This window comes from Nothobranchius furzeri, chromosome 5 (assembly GCF_043380555.1).
Source record: "Nothobranchius furzeri strain GRZ-AD chromosome 5, NfurGRZ-RIMD1, whole genome shotgun sequence".
Classification (NCBI taxonomy): Eukaryota; Metazoa; Chordata; class Actinopteri; order Cyprinodontiformes; family Nothobranchiidae; genus Nothobranchius; species Nothobranchius furzeri.
Genome location: NC_091745.1, coordinates 37630945 through 37650113, shown reverse-complemented (window position 1 = coordinate 37650113; position 19169 = coordinate 37630945). Strand labels below are relative to the sequence as shown.

General features: G+C 41.0%; 1 protein-coding gene across 1 annotated transcript; it reads right to left on the bottom strand.

Annotated features, from left to right (window-relative positions):
• Positions 1-46: 46 nt before the first annotated feature.
• zbtb32 (zinc finger and BTB domain containing 32) lies at positions 47-18683 on the bottom strand. Its single transcript, XM_015948972.3, has 6 exons — positions 18210-18683; positions 11101-11283; positions 7547-8560; positions 6567-6658; positions 4918-5082; positions 47-1419 (listed from the first exon to the last, which is right to left on the bottom strand). Exons 3-6 carry the CDS (start codon positions 8527-8529, stop codon positions 1190-1192), a joined length of 1470 nt encoding a protein of 489 aa, XP_015804458.3. The 5' UTR covers positions 8530-8560; positions 11101-11283; positions 18210-18683; the 3' UTR covers positions 47-1189.
• Between the last annotated feature and the right edge of the window lie 486 nt (positions 18684-19169).

Genomic DNA, 19169 nt, shown 5'->3' with positions numbered 1-19169 from the left:
TATCTGCAACAATTAATTGATTCTGAATAACAACAACTTCTTTCTCTTTGCAAGCTTTTTTATTGTATGAATTAGTTGTCCATAACATGGCACATTCATTTGTTAAAAGATGAAAAACACTCACCAGTCACATGTTTCTCACCTCTTACTTATAATGCTTTTAATATCCAGTTACAATCAAGTGAAAATGATGCCCAAAAGCTGTAGGCCCTACTCAAAGCTCCCTACAGGAAGCAGTGCATCAAGCATTCTGATACAGCTCCTGTGCAGCTTTTGCTAGAAATTTTGACTGCTAAATACCATTTCAGTTTTTAAAGAATAGAATAGAATAAAAAACGCAGAATTCCTTGAGAATTTGGGGAACCGCGCAAGGATGTCTTTTTCTTTGACAGCAGCAGAAAAATCCAGAAGTGCAGTGATTAGAAAATTAAAAGGCTTTAAATGCTAGTTTGTTAGCCAATCTGCAAATGCTACATAGGTTTAATTGTAGCTCAGAGAACAAACTAGCCCAGAAGAAATTCCCTTCTAACAGATTTTAGTGAAGTCTAGTCGTATCACCTGTTCTGCCGATCATTGTAGCCCTCGTAAGCAGTGCTGAAACACAAAGTAGTTTGAAGCATCTGAATAAAACTCCTCTTTTATGATGGGAGTAAAAAGTGGGACACAAACATTAGCATTTTAAAAGATGAAATAAATACACATTGAGTAAATGGATAATGATAAATAAATACAACCTGGCATAAACCAGAAAAACATCAAATGATTTCCTGTAGTAGCTGTGATTGAGGTGTCATAGAAAAAAACGTCTCTATCCGACAGCAGAGATCCACTTGAGGGTGCTGTACACTTGGCACAGACCTGATGAAACAGACAGCCGGTCCAATGATTTTGAAAGTCAGAGGGAGGAATTCTGTGTCATGCAGCAACGACTGGACACTGATGTGGCTTTCAAGCAAGACAAACACTTTCAAAACTTTTATGGAAAATATTGCTGCAACTGTCTGTTCTATTATTATGAATGCAAAACAAGCCAGTTTCATTTTGTGTACGTGTGACGCCCTTCATAACCCAGAACTGTTTTGGAAAGATGAAGCAGATACGTAGCCAACTCTCACTGCAGCAGCATGAGTAATACTGTGTTGGCTTGCATAGGAAGCACACACTAGAGCTAAAATGAGTGAGAAGTGGCTCATATGTGAGAGATGTACAGGTAGGTGCTGTTGATGCTCCAGTTGGGGGGGAAGTCCTGCGCTGCGTGGCTCTTGACGTGTCTCTGCATGGCCACCAGGCTGCTGCAGAACTCCAGACACATGGTGCACTGGTAGGGTGCCGCCCCGCCGTGTGTCCGCAGGTGCTTGATCATAGCCGAATAGTCCCGTGAGCGTTGACCACAGAGACGACACTCGAATGGTTTTTCTCCTTAAAGCAAAGTAAAGACAGGAAGGTTTCGTAATCATCCGTCTTCTACTGTTTGGCGTTATTTAAAAAACAACAACATTCATCTTAAGTCAGACTAGCCATGTTTCCCTGCTGGCCTAAATCACTTGAATGACAACCCTTGTTGTTTTCAGACATTTGCACAAGTGTGTGAAATGACTCAAATGGGACAGTTTTATGCAAATGATCTTAATCTGCACAACTTTACGACCATGTTCCACTTAGCCACTTTGGTTGTAGGTCAGTGTAACAGAAACGCAAAGTGCGGTCTGCTTTTGTTTAACTTCATGGTACGTCATAGTTTTTTTTTCTCAAAAGAAAAAGTCGGCGATAAGTCAGAAATGGTTTGCACGATCCAGCTCAGAGATGAATAGAGTCCTAACTCGCTCACTTTGGTGCTCAACGGTGTCCCACTTTTTATGTCTTTTTAACTTTCCCTCATTAGTCAAGCACACAGAACAAAACCTAGACAGGTTAAAGTTTGGAAAATACTGAGCTGCATTTGTTATTCAGAAAGACTTTTGCTATTAGGCAGAGGAGCTGTTCTCTGTCGAATGACAGATTTTCCACCTCATGGAAGTTTCAAGTTTGACAGTTTCAATTTTCTTCATGACTAGGGCTGCATGATATTAGGAAAACCTACGATATTCGATAACAGTGCTCAGTATTGCGATATCGATATTACTCACGATAAATGAACAAATACTAAAGTATGCAGTGTTGATGTCGTCTGGCGTGTGATGGCTGCTCTGGGTTCAAAGCAAACAAAAACTAATGCATGAATTCCATACAACATAACATTTTTATTGCAAAAATATGCAGCTGCACCCGCTACTGTATTAGCAGCTGCACCTGCTGCTGTATTAGCAGCTGCACCTACTACTGTATTAGCAGCTGCACCTGCTACTGCATTAGCAGCTGCACCTGCTACTGTATTAGCAGCTGCACCCGCTACTGTATTAGCAGCTGCACCCGCTACTGTATTAGCAGCTGCACCCGCTACTGTATTAGCAGCTGCACCCGCTACTGCATTAGCAGCTGCACCCGCTACTGTATTAGCAGCTGCACCCGCTACTGCATTAGCAGCTGCACCCGCTACTGTATTAGCAGCTGCACCCGCTACTGTATTAGCAGCTGCACCAGCTACTGTATTAGCAGCTGCACCCGCTACTGCAGCTGCACCCGCTACTGTATTAGCAGCTGCACCAGCTACTGTATTAGCAGCTGCACCCGCTACTGTATTAGCAGCTGCACCCGCTACTGTATTAGCAGCTGCACCCGCTACTGTATTAGCAGCTGCACCTGCTACTGTATTAGCAGCTGCACCTGCTACTGTATTAGCAGCTGCACCCGCTACTGTATTAGCAGCTGCACCTGCTACTGTATTAGCAGCTGCACCTGCTACTGTATTAGCAGCAAAACAACAAACTGCATGCATGCAATTTCTCAGTGACTTTAAAACATCACCTCCACCATAAAACTTTTTCTGATGCTCCAAATACAGAAAAACATCCCTTACCAGGGTTTTCTGAATAAATAAAAAAAATATCAGAATAATAAGTTTAAATGTTAAATAATAGTTAACATCACTTAAATGCAACCGCAAATTCTCTCATTGATACTGAACATTTTCTCCACTTATGTGGTTATGATATAAGGCTGTTGCTGTAACTGGGAAGTGAACTGTGCTGGGCCAAACTAGGAGAATATTAAGATTTTCTGAGGGAAAGAGAAAAACAATTGTCTACCTTTCAGAAGAGGAACTGGCAAAAAACTACATGGAAAATATGTGAAAACGTTTGTTTTTAACCCCAAATTGAACAAGTTTACCTAGATCTTAAAAAGCAGCTCAGTTGATGAAACTGCAACTATTGGGCCATTCCCATCTGTACCGGGTCGGCCCGGGCCGGGCAGCCCCAGTCGGCCCCAGCCTGGCCCGGTTGATTCCACACATGCTTGTCTTAAGCCCATGTGGGCTGATTCTACCCACCAATCAGAGGCTTGCTCTAATGGAAGGTGTGAGTTTGCTGTCAGCAGTGGGGGTGTTGGCCCTGGTCGGCCTGAAGCAGACCCCCTCGAGAAGAGGGCTGAGAATGAGCCTTGGTTGGCCCAGAAAAATACCAGGCCACCCAGATATGTAAACAACCTACGCTACCCAGCCCGGGCCGACCCGGTACAGATGGGAATGGCTCATAATATTCTGATAACAAGCTAACAAATTGAACTAGCTCCTCTTAAGATAACCGGCTTGCAGAGCTTCTGACTGACAGTTTATGTGCAGCAGCAAATCAACGATCCTGATTAACAAGGTTATAAATGAAAAATCACTTTGATGTGTGGGGGAACTTTTCCAGGCCCTCTTTAGCAGGGTGGGACTGGGAGGAGAGTGCTGTAGCCTTTTAGCTGGAAGCTAACTGGAGCCTGGGGCTAACATCACCACCCGGTGGAACACTAGCGACATGGAGGAAGGTGGGTTGGTTCACCAGCACGTGTCGGAGTCAGCCCGGTTATTATCAGCTGCTTAACAACACCGAGCGGACTCACGTTCACATTTGAAAGCAGCGCTGATTCCAGAAACATCAGCACAAAGTGTGTTCGTTGCTCTGAGCCAGCATGACGAACAAGGGAACGGCGTCACTAACTCAGTTCGGGTGTTGCTTTCCATCCTAAGGGTCTACATAGGTGGCGGGCGTATTATGTGAACGTACCCATCTGAATGGCCGCATATCAGAAGGGCTACATTTGATTGGTCAAATAATACTTCCGCGTAAAAAACAGAGCTGGTTTACAAAAAGCTGATGTATGACACGGATGGAAATGTTTGAACCGAACATTTATCGCCGTTTTTGACGTGCTTTGCGATGGGCCTATCGCACGTCCCGTTATCGCGATGACGATAATTTTTTGATATATTGTGCAGCCCTATTTGTGATATTAAAATGTGTGGAAAACTGCTGGGAGGATGGTTAAAAATCAAAAACAGTCTGATTTGCAAGATGAACAGAAGTGATGCAATGCATCGTTCTGGTTTAATATTTTTGTCTGAATTGAAATGGTCTCACTTTGAAAGTTGACAGTTCAGATCTGTTGATGTGTATTTCTGTGAACAACAAAGTAATTATCTGTTGCTGGTGGCTCTTAACTGACTCGCTTCAGATTAGAATTTTTGTAAGATTGCTGCCTGAAAAACTGTGGAACGTGACATGAAGTAAAATGTAAATTTAATAAAATAATGTTTAGATAAATGCAATTTTTTTCTGAGATTGGAATAATTTTTGAAACTGTTATTTCCTTCTTTGTGGTTGAATCCGAACTAATCTCTGTTTCTCCATACTGAAGCCGTTCAATAAAATTTCCATGGAAACTCATCACGAAACATGTAGATTAAACCTTCAGCTATTGTTCTATACAGACATAATACAAAGAAACAACGTTTCCAGGTTGTTAAGAGTCCTCCGGCCTTCTCCGACAGGGTCTTACCGGTGTGAACACGATGGTGCGTGTCTAGCTGATGTTTCAGACTAAACTTCTTGGGGCAGTGTTTGCACTGGTATGGTTTTTCTCCCCTGCGTTGTCCTCTGGTCTCTGTTTCGTGTTGCTCGCGAACGTCTCTTCCACCAAACTGATATCCAGCACAGTTTTTACCTGAGACAACAAAGGGGTCAACGATTAAAAGTGTGAACAGGGTGGTCAAACAAACAGGATGTACCACCACACGTTTCTACAGAACAAAGGCAAAAGGACACGGTTGCGACACTTACTTTTAAGATGAAAAAGAGCTTCAGTCCATCGGCAAATGGCAAAGCAAATATTTACTGATCGATTTACGGTAGATCTGACTACAAACAAGATGGTTTGATGATGATTGCACTCTAGAAGGTCATTTAGCATTTTGCATGTCAAAACATTTTAACTTCAGCCTCGTGAAGTTTTATTTTCCCACATTTTAGAGAAAAATTGACCTGAAAACTAATAATTTCTAGTTGAACTGGGTTGAGCTTCTTTTTTTTCCTCTGACAGCACTAACATTAAACCACCAATTACCACCAACCTCACTAGATTGAGCAATAGTTGAAAACCAGCTACTGTTTCATGCAAGCGCTTTAAAAAGTACAACACAAGGTTTTACTGAGACATGCATGAGCAGTAGGTGTCTATTTCTGTTTGGCATCCTGTTGCACGACAATAGATTTGGTGTGTGTGTGTGTGTGTGTGTGTGTGTGTGTGTGTGTGTGATCTTACTTTCCTGTCAGCCTTGTCACATGTCTCCTCTAAAAATGACAAAGGTGTGATTTTTGAGGTTGAACTAAAAACTGTGAAACCCTACAGGTTTAAGGGTCTCGAAAGAGAAAACGAGGCCCTCGCAGCAGCCTATAGACAGGATGCAACAGCATGAAGCTGATGTACTGTAGTAGGGGAAAAACAGGAGAGAATAAACCACAACAATTGAAGATTTACCACTCTAAACACAACCTGTTGTGTCTTTGTGTTTCCTGTCCAATGCGTCGCTTCACGTCTCACTTTATGCCTTTACACAAGGCTCACATTTTTGTGACTTCCAGCTCACAGTTTAGATTGTTTTTACTCAAAGCAAATAAAATTCAGACATGTTTGTTGGTTCTCCATCATAACCATGCCAGACCCCCTCATTAACACGGTTTTCCCACAGCAAATGAAATGGTGTTCTCTAGAGCAGAGACACTGCAGCACAGAGAAGGCTAATCAGTGTGATTGTACATTTTCACGTTACGAGCGCGCTTCTAACCACAAATCCTGCATGTGCTGTTCAGTCGTGTGCTCTGTTCACTTCAGAAGTTTATCACAACAAACGTTTGACTCTTTTGGCATGGGACAGACCGCTGCTTTCTCTGCAGTATGTACTGCAGATATGGAGCTGTATCTAGTAACCACACTACTGCTCCTATTGCACTGTTTCTTTCAGCACCACAAGCCTCTATATCGCTTTCCAGCAACGTAGCTGGAGTCAGTCGATGTTAGGGGTCACAGCAAGAAATAACTTATCTCGGTGAATAAATCTTTTCATGGCTGGATCATCTTTTCTAAAGCCTGTATCTTATTAATTTGCCTTAGTTGAGCGTTTCTCCTTTTCACAGTGTTGTATCATTTACCAGACGCCTGCAGCACTGGATCACTGAGGAGTCTCATGCTACCGTCCCGGCAGTCCTTGGCTCCTTTGGTTTGTTTCGGCTCTTCAGAAAAACTGCAAGACAAACATTTTTATAAATGGGAGTTGTAGAACTTTATGATGTTTTTCTTTTTTAAACAAAATGTAAAGAAGAAAAAAATAAAATAAAATAAAACTAACAGGATTATGTAAAGAAGCAAGCAAGGTAAAAAAAAAATCTGCCCAAATTAGCTGCTTGTTATTCATCTATCAGTAGATAAAGCAGCATTTCCTTCCTCTTTTGTAAACTTTGTTAGTTTTAGCATTGCGTTAAGGTAATAAACATATTGTGAAATATTTGAGAGTAGGAAACCGAAAAGGTCAGGTGGGGTGGGGGGTTGTCAAAGAGGAGCCCCACTCTTCACAAATGTAAATTTTTGTTTGAGCAATTTCTTTGTGGTGCAGACGTAGCCAGTTAAAGCTCTGAAGACTCAGTGGTTGGAACATTTTTGAATTCTGCAAAGGAAGGGAGAAATTTAGGGGACCCCCCTTTACTCTCAGTTAGATCTGAAGTGGAGAACTAGAAAGAACTGGGTAACTCCTAAAAACAATTGATGTTGGTTTTGACCCTTTTTTTGTGTGCAAATATAGACTCTTTACTAATGATCAGAGAAGATAGACGTCCTAAAAATGATGAGAAATATGGAATCCAAAACATAAATTTAGATATTTTAAATAAAAATACAAATCCAGTAGAAAGACCTTAGGCTTGACCAGGCAAGGCAAGAAAGATAAAGAGGGGAAAGGTGATCAAAGCAGCCAAATGCAGGAGGCTCAGTCACGCTTACACACACAAGCAGTGAGTCAGGTGCGGTAGCTGTTGCAAAGGAACGACTGAGCAAACCAGGGGGTTCTAGCTGACTGAGCAGGAGGAAACAAACGGGAGAAAATGAACGAAGATCAAAAAACTGAAGTCTGATTTACCTCGTCTCTGCTGTTTGGCTTGGATTTGATTTTTTCCTTTTCAGCAGGCCGCGTTTGATCATGCTGCCCACCCGCGAGCTTCCACTGTACAGGTTCTGTGTGTAGTGGGGATGGAAGCGTGGGTAGCCCTCTGTAGAGTTCTGAAGAGGACTTTGGAAACGGGAACTGAAGAAAGGAAGCACGCTTGGTGTAGACAGGGACAAGGGGTAAACAAAGGAGGACGAGTTTGAGGACTGAAGGTTGTGAGCTGAAACCAGGTTGGAATAGTTTTCTGCTATCCTCCTCAGTGTGTTCAGACGCATCTCAGATTCCCAGACGTTTTTGTGGAGCGTCCATGGAGACGTGAACGATGAGCCGCTGGTTGTAGGTCTGGTGAAGACACTATCTTTGCTACACAGTGTTGCAGAAATCGGGGACAGTCTTGGCTTCTTTCTTGGAGATTTTAACAGATTGTTTGCATTTGGAGAATCAACATCTGGGGGATCAACACCTGCTTTCTCCACCGGTGGAGATGCATCTTGGATTTTGTCCTCATGAATCAAATTCTGTTTTAGCTTCTGATCTTTAAACTCTTTGACGTCTTCCCTTTCTTCAGTTTGGTCCTCCCCTCTGGTTTCCAGAATCTCGAGCTGCTTGCGGCACTGATCCGCCAGCATCTGCATTTCCAACAGCTGAGCAGCTTTGAGCAGCAGATGCAGGTCTTTCACAGACACTTCCAGTGCTTGGGTGTAGGTGAAGTCCAGAACTTGCTGGAAGGTGTGAGGTAAAAAGTAGTCCAGAGTGCAGTGGACTGGGCTGTCTATGTCTCCTCCTTGGGCCAGCTGCTGAGCTAAGGTCCTGCTGGCGCAGGCCAGAACGAGCCGATGAGCCCTAAAGGTTTGACTCTGCACCGAGATGAAGGCGTCACAGAGCACCCCCGATCGTCGTAAGGCATTTGCCTGCTGCAGGAAGTGGAAGTATTGTGTGTTGTTGATTTGGATCATTTCTGAAGTTTCTGAAAATATTGGCAGGGGTCTAAGAAGAGAAAGCCACAAAGCGAGATCCCATTAGATAAATGTCCACACCGCATTAAGATCAGTTCCATTTCTTTGGCTGTTATGAGACATTTCTAATTAACAGCAGACGTCATCCTGGAATTACCATAAAAAAGGCTTTATTGTGGTTGGAAAAGTTTCTCCTCTTTTACATGAAGTGCAGTGAGAATTAAGGGGGCAGAATGTTCCAAAGAGGATTTCGATTTAAATAACAGGAAAAGATAAAAAGTTGATTGAGTGCTGAATTCTACTTCTAGTCAATTTCAAAACCTCATGCTGTTTTGATTTTTTAATTTAAGAAGTTTTTAAAGAGAGAAGTGCACTTTGATCTTTTCATTCCTTAATCAATGCCATGCGTGTTTACGGGTCTGAGCATTTGACTGATGCAGTGGAAATGTACTCATCTATGCGACGGCTTTGCTATTCACAGAGCACATACACACTTTGAAGCCGCAAAGCTCTAAAAATACATGAAACCATGACTAATAACCGTACAATCGAGAAAACATGAGTAAAGTTTAAACAACAACAACAATAAGAACCTAATAATAGCAAAGAAATTAAAAATGGTGGTGTAGCCTGTAGGTCTTTGTTATTATAGAAGCACTTTAATACGGTTGTGTCGTCTTGTTTTTTTTTTTACAGAATATAGTCAAAAAAATTGTAAAATAACATCAGGAGCAAACGGATGGAAAGGTGATGCAAGGGTGTGCAGGGGTGTAATATGTAAATATCTCAGTGTGGTAGATAAATATTTGGAATTTTACACGTAAAACTGAGAATATGTGGATGAACACGACGTGGCTCTGTGCTGAAAGCCTGAGATCTTGTCACTTTCATGCAGATTAAGGTCTTTGTGAACTAAAAATTTGAGGGTAAGTCACAAAAAAAGGTTAAAAAAAAATCAGTAATTTTCTTATAAAGTTTATTGATTTTATTTAAATATATATCACAAAAGACAATAAATGCCAAATACAATTAGGAATTATATATTTCATAACCACCCTAGCCTATAATAAAAGTGCATCATCTGAAATCATGAGTATTAAATTATCTGTGACCCATTATTCAGATCTTATCAATGCTGCATTAGTGAAAGAATTTAAAACTATTTAAAATTTCTTAGATCTTGTATGATTCTCACATTTTATGCAAACATATGAATACTATGCTATGTTAGTTTTTTTAATACTTTTATTTGCCATTTTGCAGATTTGGTGAAAGATAGCTGCTGAGTTTAGTCCACTGCATCGAGAGTGAAAGTGACACAAGTGCATCTCCAGCCGCTGTACATACTGTACACGGCAAGATCAAGGTTTCACTTCAAGATGTGCCTGATAATGTCAAAAAGTCACCATAAAGTAGTAAATAGAACAGCATTAAATAACCACTGTACAATTTGGAATAACTCTTTAGAAGGAAAATGAGCCAAACGTAAAGTCTGCTCATAAAAGTGTATCATCTGCATACATGAGTATAAAATGGACTGTTGATGAATATTTGGCAATACATTACCACTATAATCAGTAATACAAAATATGATTAACAATGTTTTTTATAAGGATTTATATTACACTATTACATTCATTTCTGCATCAAATTTTTTGAGAAATAACTGCAACTTTCTGTGTTTTTCAATGTAGTTACTTCATTGTAAAAATGGCAGTAATAGGAGTAATAATAATAGCAAAGAAATAAAAAATGGTGGTGTAGCCTGTAGGTCTTTGTTATTATAGAAGCACTTTAATACGGTTGTGTCAATTTTTTTTTTTTTACAGAATATAGTCAAAAAAATTTAAAATAATGTCAGGAGCAAATGGAAGGAAAATACTTTATGCAAAGAGCCTAAAGGTAAATTTGAACATCTTTTGTTTATTTTAAACCCCAAGAATCTTCATTAGGGAAAATGTTGGAATTTATTCAGCTATAAAATTAGTTAAATGTTTATTTTACAGCTTTATTTCAGTCATTTGCAATGTTTTCAGTCCAGCCAACGCAGTTCACCCGAAGCCGTGGATTTTCGCTCATGTACAGTTACAGTTACGTTTCCTATGCCTGAAGGCCTTGTAGTTAGTGTGTGATCTAGAACAGTACTTTTTTAAAAAACACTTTTTGGTCCAAATCTTTTAAAACTAGCTCCTCTTATTGCTGTTCACATTAGATTTGCTGTCTTGCAGAGTTCTGACATAGTTGGTGTCAGAGCTTTATTCACTCACACTACAGTCGAATAATTGCTCACAACGGGGAAAACCATGCATGTGTCTGTGAGATTTACACATCCTTTGACAAACAGGACATGAAATTACAGTCAGCCTCCCCACAGCTCACATAAACAGGACCTAAGTCACAGAAGAGCTCTGAAAGACTCTGTGGGCTACAGAAAAGCACAGCAGCACAATGCCTTCCTTTTTCACAAGATCAGAGAAAATGAGCAAAGATGAGCAGAAGTAAAGAATATCTGCTTGTGGTTTCAAGTCTCAGAAGCTAAAATGCAGCCGGGTGCATGATTAAACCACTTACCGGCTGTTTAGTTAGTCTTCTCTCTGGAGAGCGATGAGCTAGCTCGCATCATAACTGTGAAGTTGTGAAGTGACATGTCTGTTGGGGCACAGGTTAGGCTGTGGGACAAGGTGGTTTCCTCTTTCTCTTCAGTCCCTCCTCTTCAAGACTCTTATTGGTGCATCGATTACGATGTTGAATGGCCTGTTTATTGTAATAAAACAAAGTAAAAAACACATAATTTATTCTTGTTGTATTCTGTTTAAAGCACAGAAAGAGTTGCATGGAATTTTTCTACAGTACTTTTCATGAACACAATCTGAATGAAAAGGTGCATTTTAACTGAGAGATGAGTATTAAATAGCCTGGCAAATCATCCCATATAAGTGAATATATAGTCTGGCCACGGCCCATAGACCGAATTCAGTGGTGGTACAGAATCATCAGTTGTCTTTCAAACTGTCTTCGGTACTTTTGGACAACGAACAATGTGACGGTACTCATCTCTACAGATGACAGTCAACAGGGCAGTCCGCCATATACTGTTGAGGAAGACACAAATGCCTAGTTTTTCTAAATAAAGGACTTGCACACCTATATCTGCTCTTGACTAAAAGTTGATGCCAAAGCCGTTTCAACAAGCTGCCAACATCTTTTTTTTTTTTTGTTGCTCAGTCACCGTAATGCCGCAGAAATCGATGGAGCGCTGTGTTTGGCAAAACACAAAACTGTTCGTGGCTGCTGAGGCTCATGTGGATTATGGCTAGACTGGCCTGCAGTAAATTCATTTTGCTTCCGCTACAGTCTGTCCAGATGTCTAAGTTATGTATTAAATATAAAGGAGTGTGTCCTGTAATTGGTAAGTTTCAGGTTCGAACCCAGGCTCTGTTAGTCATTGTGTCCTTGATCAAAACACTTCACCCTCCTTGTCTGTGAATGGTGGTCAGAGGGCCTGATGGTACCTGTGAATGGCGGCCTCTTTTCTGTCTCTGTGTCCCAGGGAAGCTGTGGCTGTCATAACCATAAGCACATGAATGTGTTTATGAATGGATGAATGTTCACTCTAGTGGAAAGGGCTTTGGAGTCCTCTGTCTCAGAAAGGTGTGGGTCATTTATCATGCAATGATCAATTCAATGGCCTCCTCCAGGAGGCTCACCGCTCAGCAGAACACTGGTGTAGTTTCTTCTGGGGAGAAATGCACTTAGAGAGCATCGACATTTAAATATTGGACAATGGGTTTCCATAGGCTCCAATAACACATTTTTGAAGAAAAATGGGAGGTGGCCACCACCGCCATTTTGACCGTGTCACAGGTTCCGTCAAGCCCAGACAATTCCATAAAAGGGAAGAGAGGTGGAGCTGAGGGTGGGGTTGTAAGGCTGGGATCAACTGACGACACCCGGTCGAACTAGCTACAAGCTAACCTGAAGCTAACCCAAAGCTAACGCGGAGGTGGGAGCTAAGCCAACGGAGGTAACAACCTAGCTACAACCGGTGATAACGCGGTGCACAACACCAGAGCTTGTGAGTCAGAGATACGCCGGGCTGACCGCTGCGTAAAACCGGGTGGAACACAGAGGTCTCCGAGAGCTCCACAAGCCGGCAGCCGCACAGCTAACAGAAGCCGCGATCAGACAGAGATGCGCCGAGCTGCGGGAAGGGGAGAACGGTTGGAAAACAGAGGTCTCCTGAGAGCTCCACAAGCTGATAGTCAGAACCCAGCTCCACCAACTTGTTATATTTCAACCCATTTTCTAAAGTGCAGCATTATGTTAAACTCCAGAAGTGAACTGGAGGAGAAAGCGGTAACAAACGGCAGGATTGAGAGTCTTATTTCCTGATATTTGGATAACTCACCTCTTATTGGCTAACAGCAATGTGACTCTAACACTGACTTCATTTGCTTTACTGCAGACTGCAGTCCGACCCACAATAACACTCTCATCATCAAGTTTGCTGATGACACCACGGTAGTCGGGCTCATTTTGAAGGGAGACGAGGCAGAGTACAGAGAGGAAGTCCTGAAATTGGCAGCATGGTGTTCAGAAAACAACCTGTCCCTGAACACCAAGAAAACCAAAGAGCTCATTGTCGACTTTGGGAGACACAGCACCGACTTGGTCCCCCTCTACATCAATGGGGAGTGTGTGGAGAGGGTCCACACTTTCCGGTTCCTTGGTGTCCTCATCTCTGCTGACATCTCCTGGGCGGAAAATATCTCAGCGGTCATCAAGAAGGCCCAACAGCGGCTGCACTTCCTGAGAGTCCTCGGGAAGTACAAGCTGAACTCCGACCTGCTGCTGACCTTCTACCGCTCGTCCATTGAGAGCCTGCTAACCTACTGCATCACGGTATGGTACGGCAGCTGCACCAAGGCGGATAGAGTGAGGCTTCAGAAGGTGGTAAAGACAGCACAGAAGATCATCGGCTGTCCTCTCCCCTCCCTGATGGACATTTATTCCTCCTGCTGCCTCAGTAGGGCAGCAAACATCATCAAGGATAGCTCCCACCCTGGCTTCAACATGTTCAGACTGCTTCCCTCAGGGAAGCGCTACAGGTGCATTAATACAAAAACCCACAGACTCAAAAACAGTTTCTTCCCCAAAGCAATAACCACCCTGAACTCACACATGCACCGATAACACAGCCCCCCACTTCCCACTTCCTCTATTGACCATCACTATTTATTTATACCAATTCTTTGTGCAATAATTGTATATACATAACATTACTGTCCATATAAATATAGTGCTGCAGAACTGTAACCCCCCCCCCCTTCCCCAGTATGTTTTTTTACACTGAGTAGGAGATGCTCTGTATCTCACTTTACATCTGTATAGTGACAATAAAGGCATTCTATTCTATTCTATTCTATTCTATTCTATTTTACAACGTTGGTGTTTTGTCTCCACAAATAACACAAGCCTGAGGGATTTCTGCTGTGTTGTCGGGTTGCTGGAGCTAACCATTAGTATCTACTAGTTGAAACATTCTCTGCTCTTTGCTGGATGCTAATTCGATGATAGCCTTCCCCGCTGTTAGTCAAGTTGGGTGACTCCATAAATGCTGACAGTGTGATGTAGATCTGTCGAAGTTTTTCTGAACCGAGCATTTCACTGTCTATATTCTTTCAGAAGCTAATGCAGGAAATAGAGGTAGAAGACTATTTTCGCAAACCTGGTCTTTAAAATGAGGACACTGGTTTGATGTTTGAATTTGATGGTGTACACCTCATGATTTCCTCCCTCCAGCATTCTTTGCTGGTCACTACGTTAATAGGTTGTTCTATGCTGAGACAATAAACCACTTGAAAGTGACTGGTGTATGACAGGAAACATGCAGACCAAAGCCCAGTCGTACTGACATGCAGGGAGGGCTAAAGGCTTCACTGAAACATGCACTCTCAAAATAGAGCTTTCAGCTTTTCCCTTTTGTCAGGTATGTGAGGTATCAGTCTGACATATAATAAAAATAGGCCAACTGTAGAGAGATGGTCAATCTATCAGACCTCAAAAGTTTGGTTAGTCCTACATTATGCTCCTTTAGCATTGGTTTAAACAGCAGTGTGCTATTTATTAATAATAACAGCATTTGCTGCACATTGCTATATTAGTTTGGATGAGCAGCCTTCATGTTGTTGCTTTCTCGTTGTCTTCACTCTCACAGCTACTGTACATGTAGCTGAAACTGAGTTTGGTACATTTTTGATTGCCTTTTCTAAAAAGTCATGCTTCTGTTCTTCTAAAATGTATTGCCATGCAGTTTGGTTTTTGAACATTTGTGCAACCAGTCATAAACCTTTTTTATTTTTAAGTGCCATGCAACACACACACACACACACACACACACACACACACACACACACACACACACACACACACACACACACACACACACACACACACACACACACACACACACACACACACACACACACACAACCTGTTTAACACTGGAGCTTTCAAACCACTGGACATGCAACGCTGTCAGTTAAATAAATTGTGGTAAGGGATTTTTTGCGAAATTCATAGACCACAATAAACCCTAAGGTGGGCTGACAATGAAACAACAAAGACAAAGGCCTGCACGAGAAATATTAAACATGCAACGAACCCTCAACAGGAAAAAAACAGACTTGAGCATGAGCATCTTTGTTAGAGGTTTGCATGCAAAAATAAAATAAAACTCAACCAAAACGTAAAAGCAATCTTATCTTGTCAGATGGAACAGATTAGCAGCAGCTTTCCGTGGGTTTTAAATACCTTTTGAGACATGTTGTTGATTAAATCTGTGTAAAAGTAATGAAGGTAGTTTTCTGAGAAATAGTGTTCATGTCCTGTTTATGACCTGACTGACAGCATGTCAGGGCCACTCAGAAATAAAGACGGGAGTGGTGATTAGGTGATGGTTGGCAGGTGTAAAGTAGCTGCTACCTGACAGAAGTCAATTTTGAGTTTCAAGTACTAAATATTATTACCCAAAAGTAAAAATGTCTAAATATGGAGGACAAAGAATATAATAGCCCATGAGACATTTTACTGAAAGTGAACTAACTTCAGTCCTTACCAATACACATCTCAAAGCTGATTTAAAGGTGCAGTTCACTCATTTAATCAATACATTTGCAGTGTTTTCTAGTAGGGAAGAAAAACTTCTCAAGGAAAAATCGAAGCCCAGATGTGCTTGTTTCAGGAAATACCAGTCAGCTGGAGGAGAAAGTAGCTTTGTGCCCCGTCCTTTGCAGCTCTCAACTGCACGTTCCCATCCAGGGGTGCGATCGTGTGGATGTTGACCACGCCCCGTTTGCATTCTTGATTTGCACTTTGTCGATGCTGTGTGCAAATTTTGAGAATAAGGCAGATTAATGGCTCGAGTGCCCTTTTTGAAAACATGCATTTTCAAGTATAATTTTCAAAATATTCTGTATTCTATTATTGTGCACATATATGATTACAATCAATAGTTCTCTGTTAAAAATACAATATATGTTTGTTGAAAAATATTGATGACTCATAACAGTGCTGGTGTGTGTTTTTGGAAATGACATACCAGTAATATAATCACTTGTTTTAATATAATTCAGTATAATTTTACGGATTGAAAAAATGTTTGAATGTTTGTGGAAAATCAAATCTTCAATATTAGAACCAAATATTACATATTTCCTTTTTTTTACCCAAGATGAAAGAAGTTCATTTTAAGATAATGATATTTATTCGTACTTTGAATGTTTGAGACTAAGACAATAAATGCAACTTTTGTTGAATAATTGTTAAAAAGTTGTTAAAAAAGTAGCAGAAACCAAACACAAACACAAAAACTAGCAACCGACTCTGAAAGGCATTGTACAAGTGTCTATCAAGTATCGTGTTGCTGTTTTGAGACATATTTGTTATGCCTGATTTATGCTTCTCCGCCAGCTCCACAAGGGAGGGACCACACACATTTACAGTGGCGTTTTGCTTTTGGACTTCTCCATCACCTGGGGAGTGTTGCAAACCAATTCTCCACCAGGACAACAGAGGGCGTAGCGCTATTCTGTGGTATCATGCCAACATTACACTCATGTATCTGGTCTACGGTAGTGTGTTTACAAATGTGTTTATATATATATTTATATATATATATATATATATATATATATATATATATATATATATATGTATATATATATATATATGTGTATATACATACATACATATGTATGTGTATATATATGTATATATATATATATATATATATATATATATATATATACACACATACATATGTATGTATGTATATGTATATATGTATATATAATATAGACTTTATAACACAGACAAATTAATCTTTTGTTCTCTTCCAGCTCTTTATGCGGTCGCCACCTCTACACCCATGTTTCTCGTTATTTATGCCCACGAGTAAAACGCTTGCTGCGTATTGTAGCGTACCCAAAGTTCAAGTTTTCATCAACATGACCAGAAATTAACTTTTTAATTTGCAGACACAAACACCCCATCTGTCTGGCCTCCAAACAAGTAAACACTGCATAAGACCTTGTTCCCTAACAAGAAAGCCATTACTGTATGTCTTTGCTCGCTTCGACTCAAGGAAGATGAACTTTATTCAGAGTGAAAGCGCAGAAGTCTCGTCTTCCACATGAGACCTTGAGCAAAGATATTATAGCTGGGAATGAAAGTACTTCTCTCTCTAAACATTGTGCAGGGATGGTGCTGGTTCTCTCCATGGCAGCCTTGCTGGTTTGAGGAAATTTTGTTCCTTCCCCTTGGGTTTCTCGTCCTGCTCCAACTGCATGTGATCGCTGGCAGTGGCGGCTGGTGAAAAATATTTTTGGTGGGGCTGTGCTATTTTTTTTAAACAAACTTGTGCTTTCTGAGCTTTGTGCACAACTTCACTATTTCCTGAATTAAGCACAGCTCTTTTATTTCCTGTCTTACATCATTGGACAAACTGATTAATCCAGGTGTGTCTGACTATTGGCACGCTGCCTTGCGGACCAAGGTTGAAAAATACTGCATTAAATTGCACATAAAATAACATGACCATAAATGGTAAATAGGCAATGCAAGAGGCAAGTAACAAAAACATTTTGTTTAATTTCAACATTTGAGTGAACACGAAAAATTATGAGCAGGTCACTGTTACAGTAATGGTAGTAAACACTACTTAGACAAAATGCCAGAAATTTACACTGTTAGGACTTATGGAAAGTGGAAACACTTTCATAGGAAATAATGTCATCAGTATCCTCTTACAAATGTCATATTTCCCACTTTTTGGGACAATAAAACATTTCTGGTTCTCAATGAGATGTTTTTACTTCAAATGTAAAAACATCTAATTGAGAATCAGAAATGTTTTATTGTCCCAAAAGCTGGGAAATTTGTTTGCTGCAGCAGAAGTGTAACAAGTAAAATGGAATCAGATTGATGTATGTACAAATTTACTTGAAATACACATTTACATGATTAAATATGTATAATAGGTATGTGTGTTGAAATTAGTTTTTACAGTTATTGCACATTAAACAATGTACATGTTATTAAACAAATGTCCTGGTTTGTGGGACAACCAAGGATTTCTGATTCTGATTGTCTTGTTTACAGAAATGTAATGTACAGCTTACCTCTGCACCCAGCTGCTGTTCTCCCTGTCCAAACGTCCTCCGTTTCTTTGTTGGCTGCTGCTGCATTGATGCGCTGCATTCCTCAGTCAGAGAATGAATGGAGTCCCCAATGAGACACAAGTTCCACATCCACCTCCTGTGGATCCCAGCCGTTTTGAATAACAAACACAGAAAGCAAAATAACGCATTAGCCTGATTGCATCCAGCTAGCCACTGCTTCCTGGTGTACCAATTTTGGGAGAAGCGTTGTGTGTACAGTTTACCCTTCTCCTTGTCTTGTTGGCTTATCTTTACGTCGGGCTGATCTGGTCCAAGCTCTTTGACATTAAGTTTTTCCACCATAGTTCTCCTCTCGAACGGATACTGGAGAAGAGACCGAACTGAATTCAGTGGCTGCTGAGATCCGGTATCCATGTTGTAGGCGCACTGGCGTCCATGTCTACGTCTGCGTCATGACCGTCACGAGTCACGACCAAAAACGTGCCGGAGTCGAGACTCTCCGAGTTCTACCGAACACCAACGAAAGCCTTGGCAGTAGCTCTATCGCCCATCATGCTTCTGAAACGTTCTGAAACAACGTCGACGCTGATTGGATACATTCCCATTCCTACCCTTTGATATTCTTGTCAGCAATTGGACAAATGGTCCCGTCTTGTTTGGGCGATTGAAAAACAGCACACAGCCTCCACCGCTCGGCAGAGACCGGCAGAGATCGGCAGAGACCAATATATATATATATATATGATTTATTTTTGTTACAAAACACACAATTAACTTAGAATATGTGATTATTGTTAATTTTATTTATTTATTTTTTTAAATAAAAATTAAAAACACAGGGGAAACTGGGAGGGCGGCGCCCTATCGCCCTCTACTGGCCAGCCGCCACTGATCGCTGGACTGAAAGCTGAAAGTCGTTTATAGTTAGCAGTGCACCCACAGGGGAGAGGAAAACGAGTG

What these genes read in the sequence shown, in the direction of transcription:
- zbtb32 (XM_015948972.3), bottom strand. Translation starts at nt 8,529, where the DNA reads ATGATCCAAATCAACAACACACAATACTTCCACTTCCTGCAGCAGGCA. An exon ending in TCCAGTGCTGCAGGCGTCTG is followed by an intron (nt 5,083 to 6,566) that starts GTAAATGATACA and finishes TTGTTGTCTCAG; the next exon opens with GTAAAAACTGTGCTGGATAT. An exon ending in GCACCATCGTGTTCACACCG is followed by an intron (nt 1,420 to 4,917) that starts GTAAGACCCTGT and finishes CTTTGCTTTAAG; the next exon opens with GAGAAAAACCATTCGAGTGT.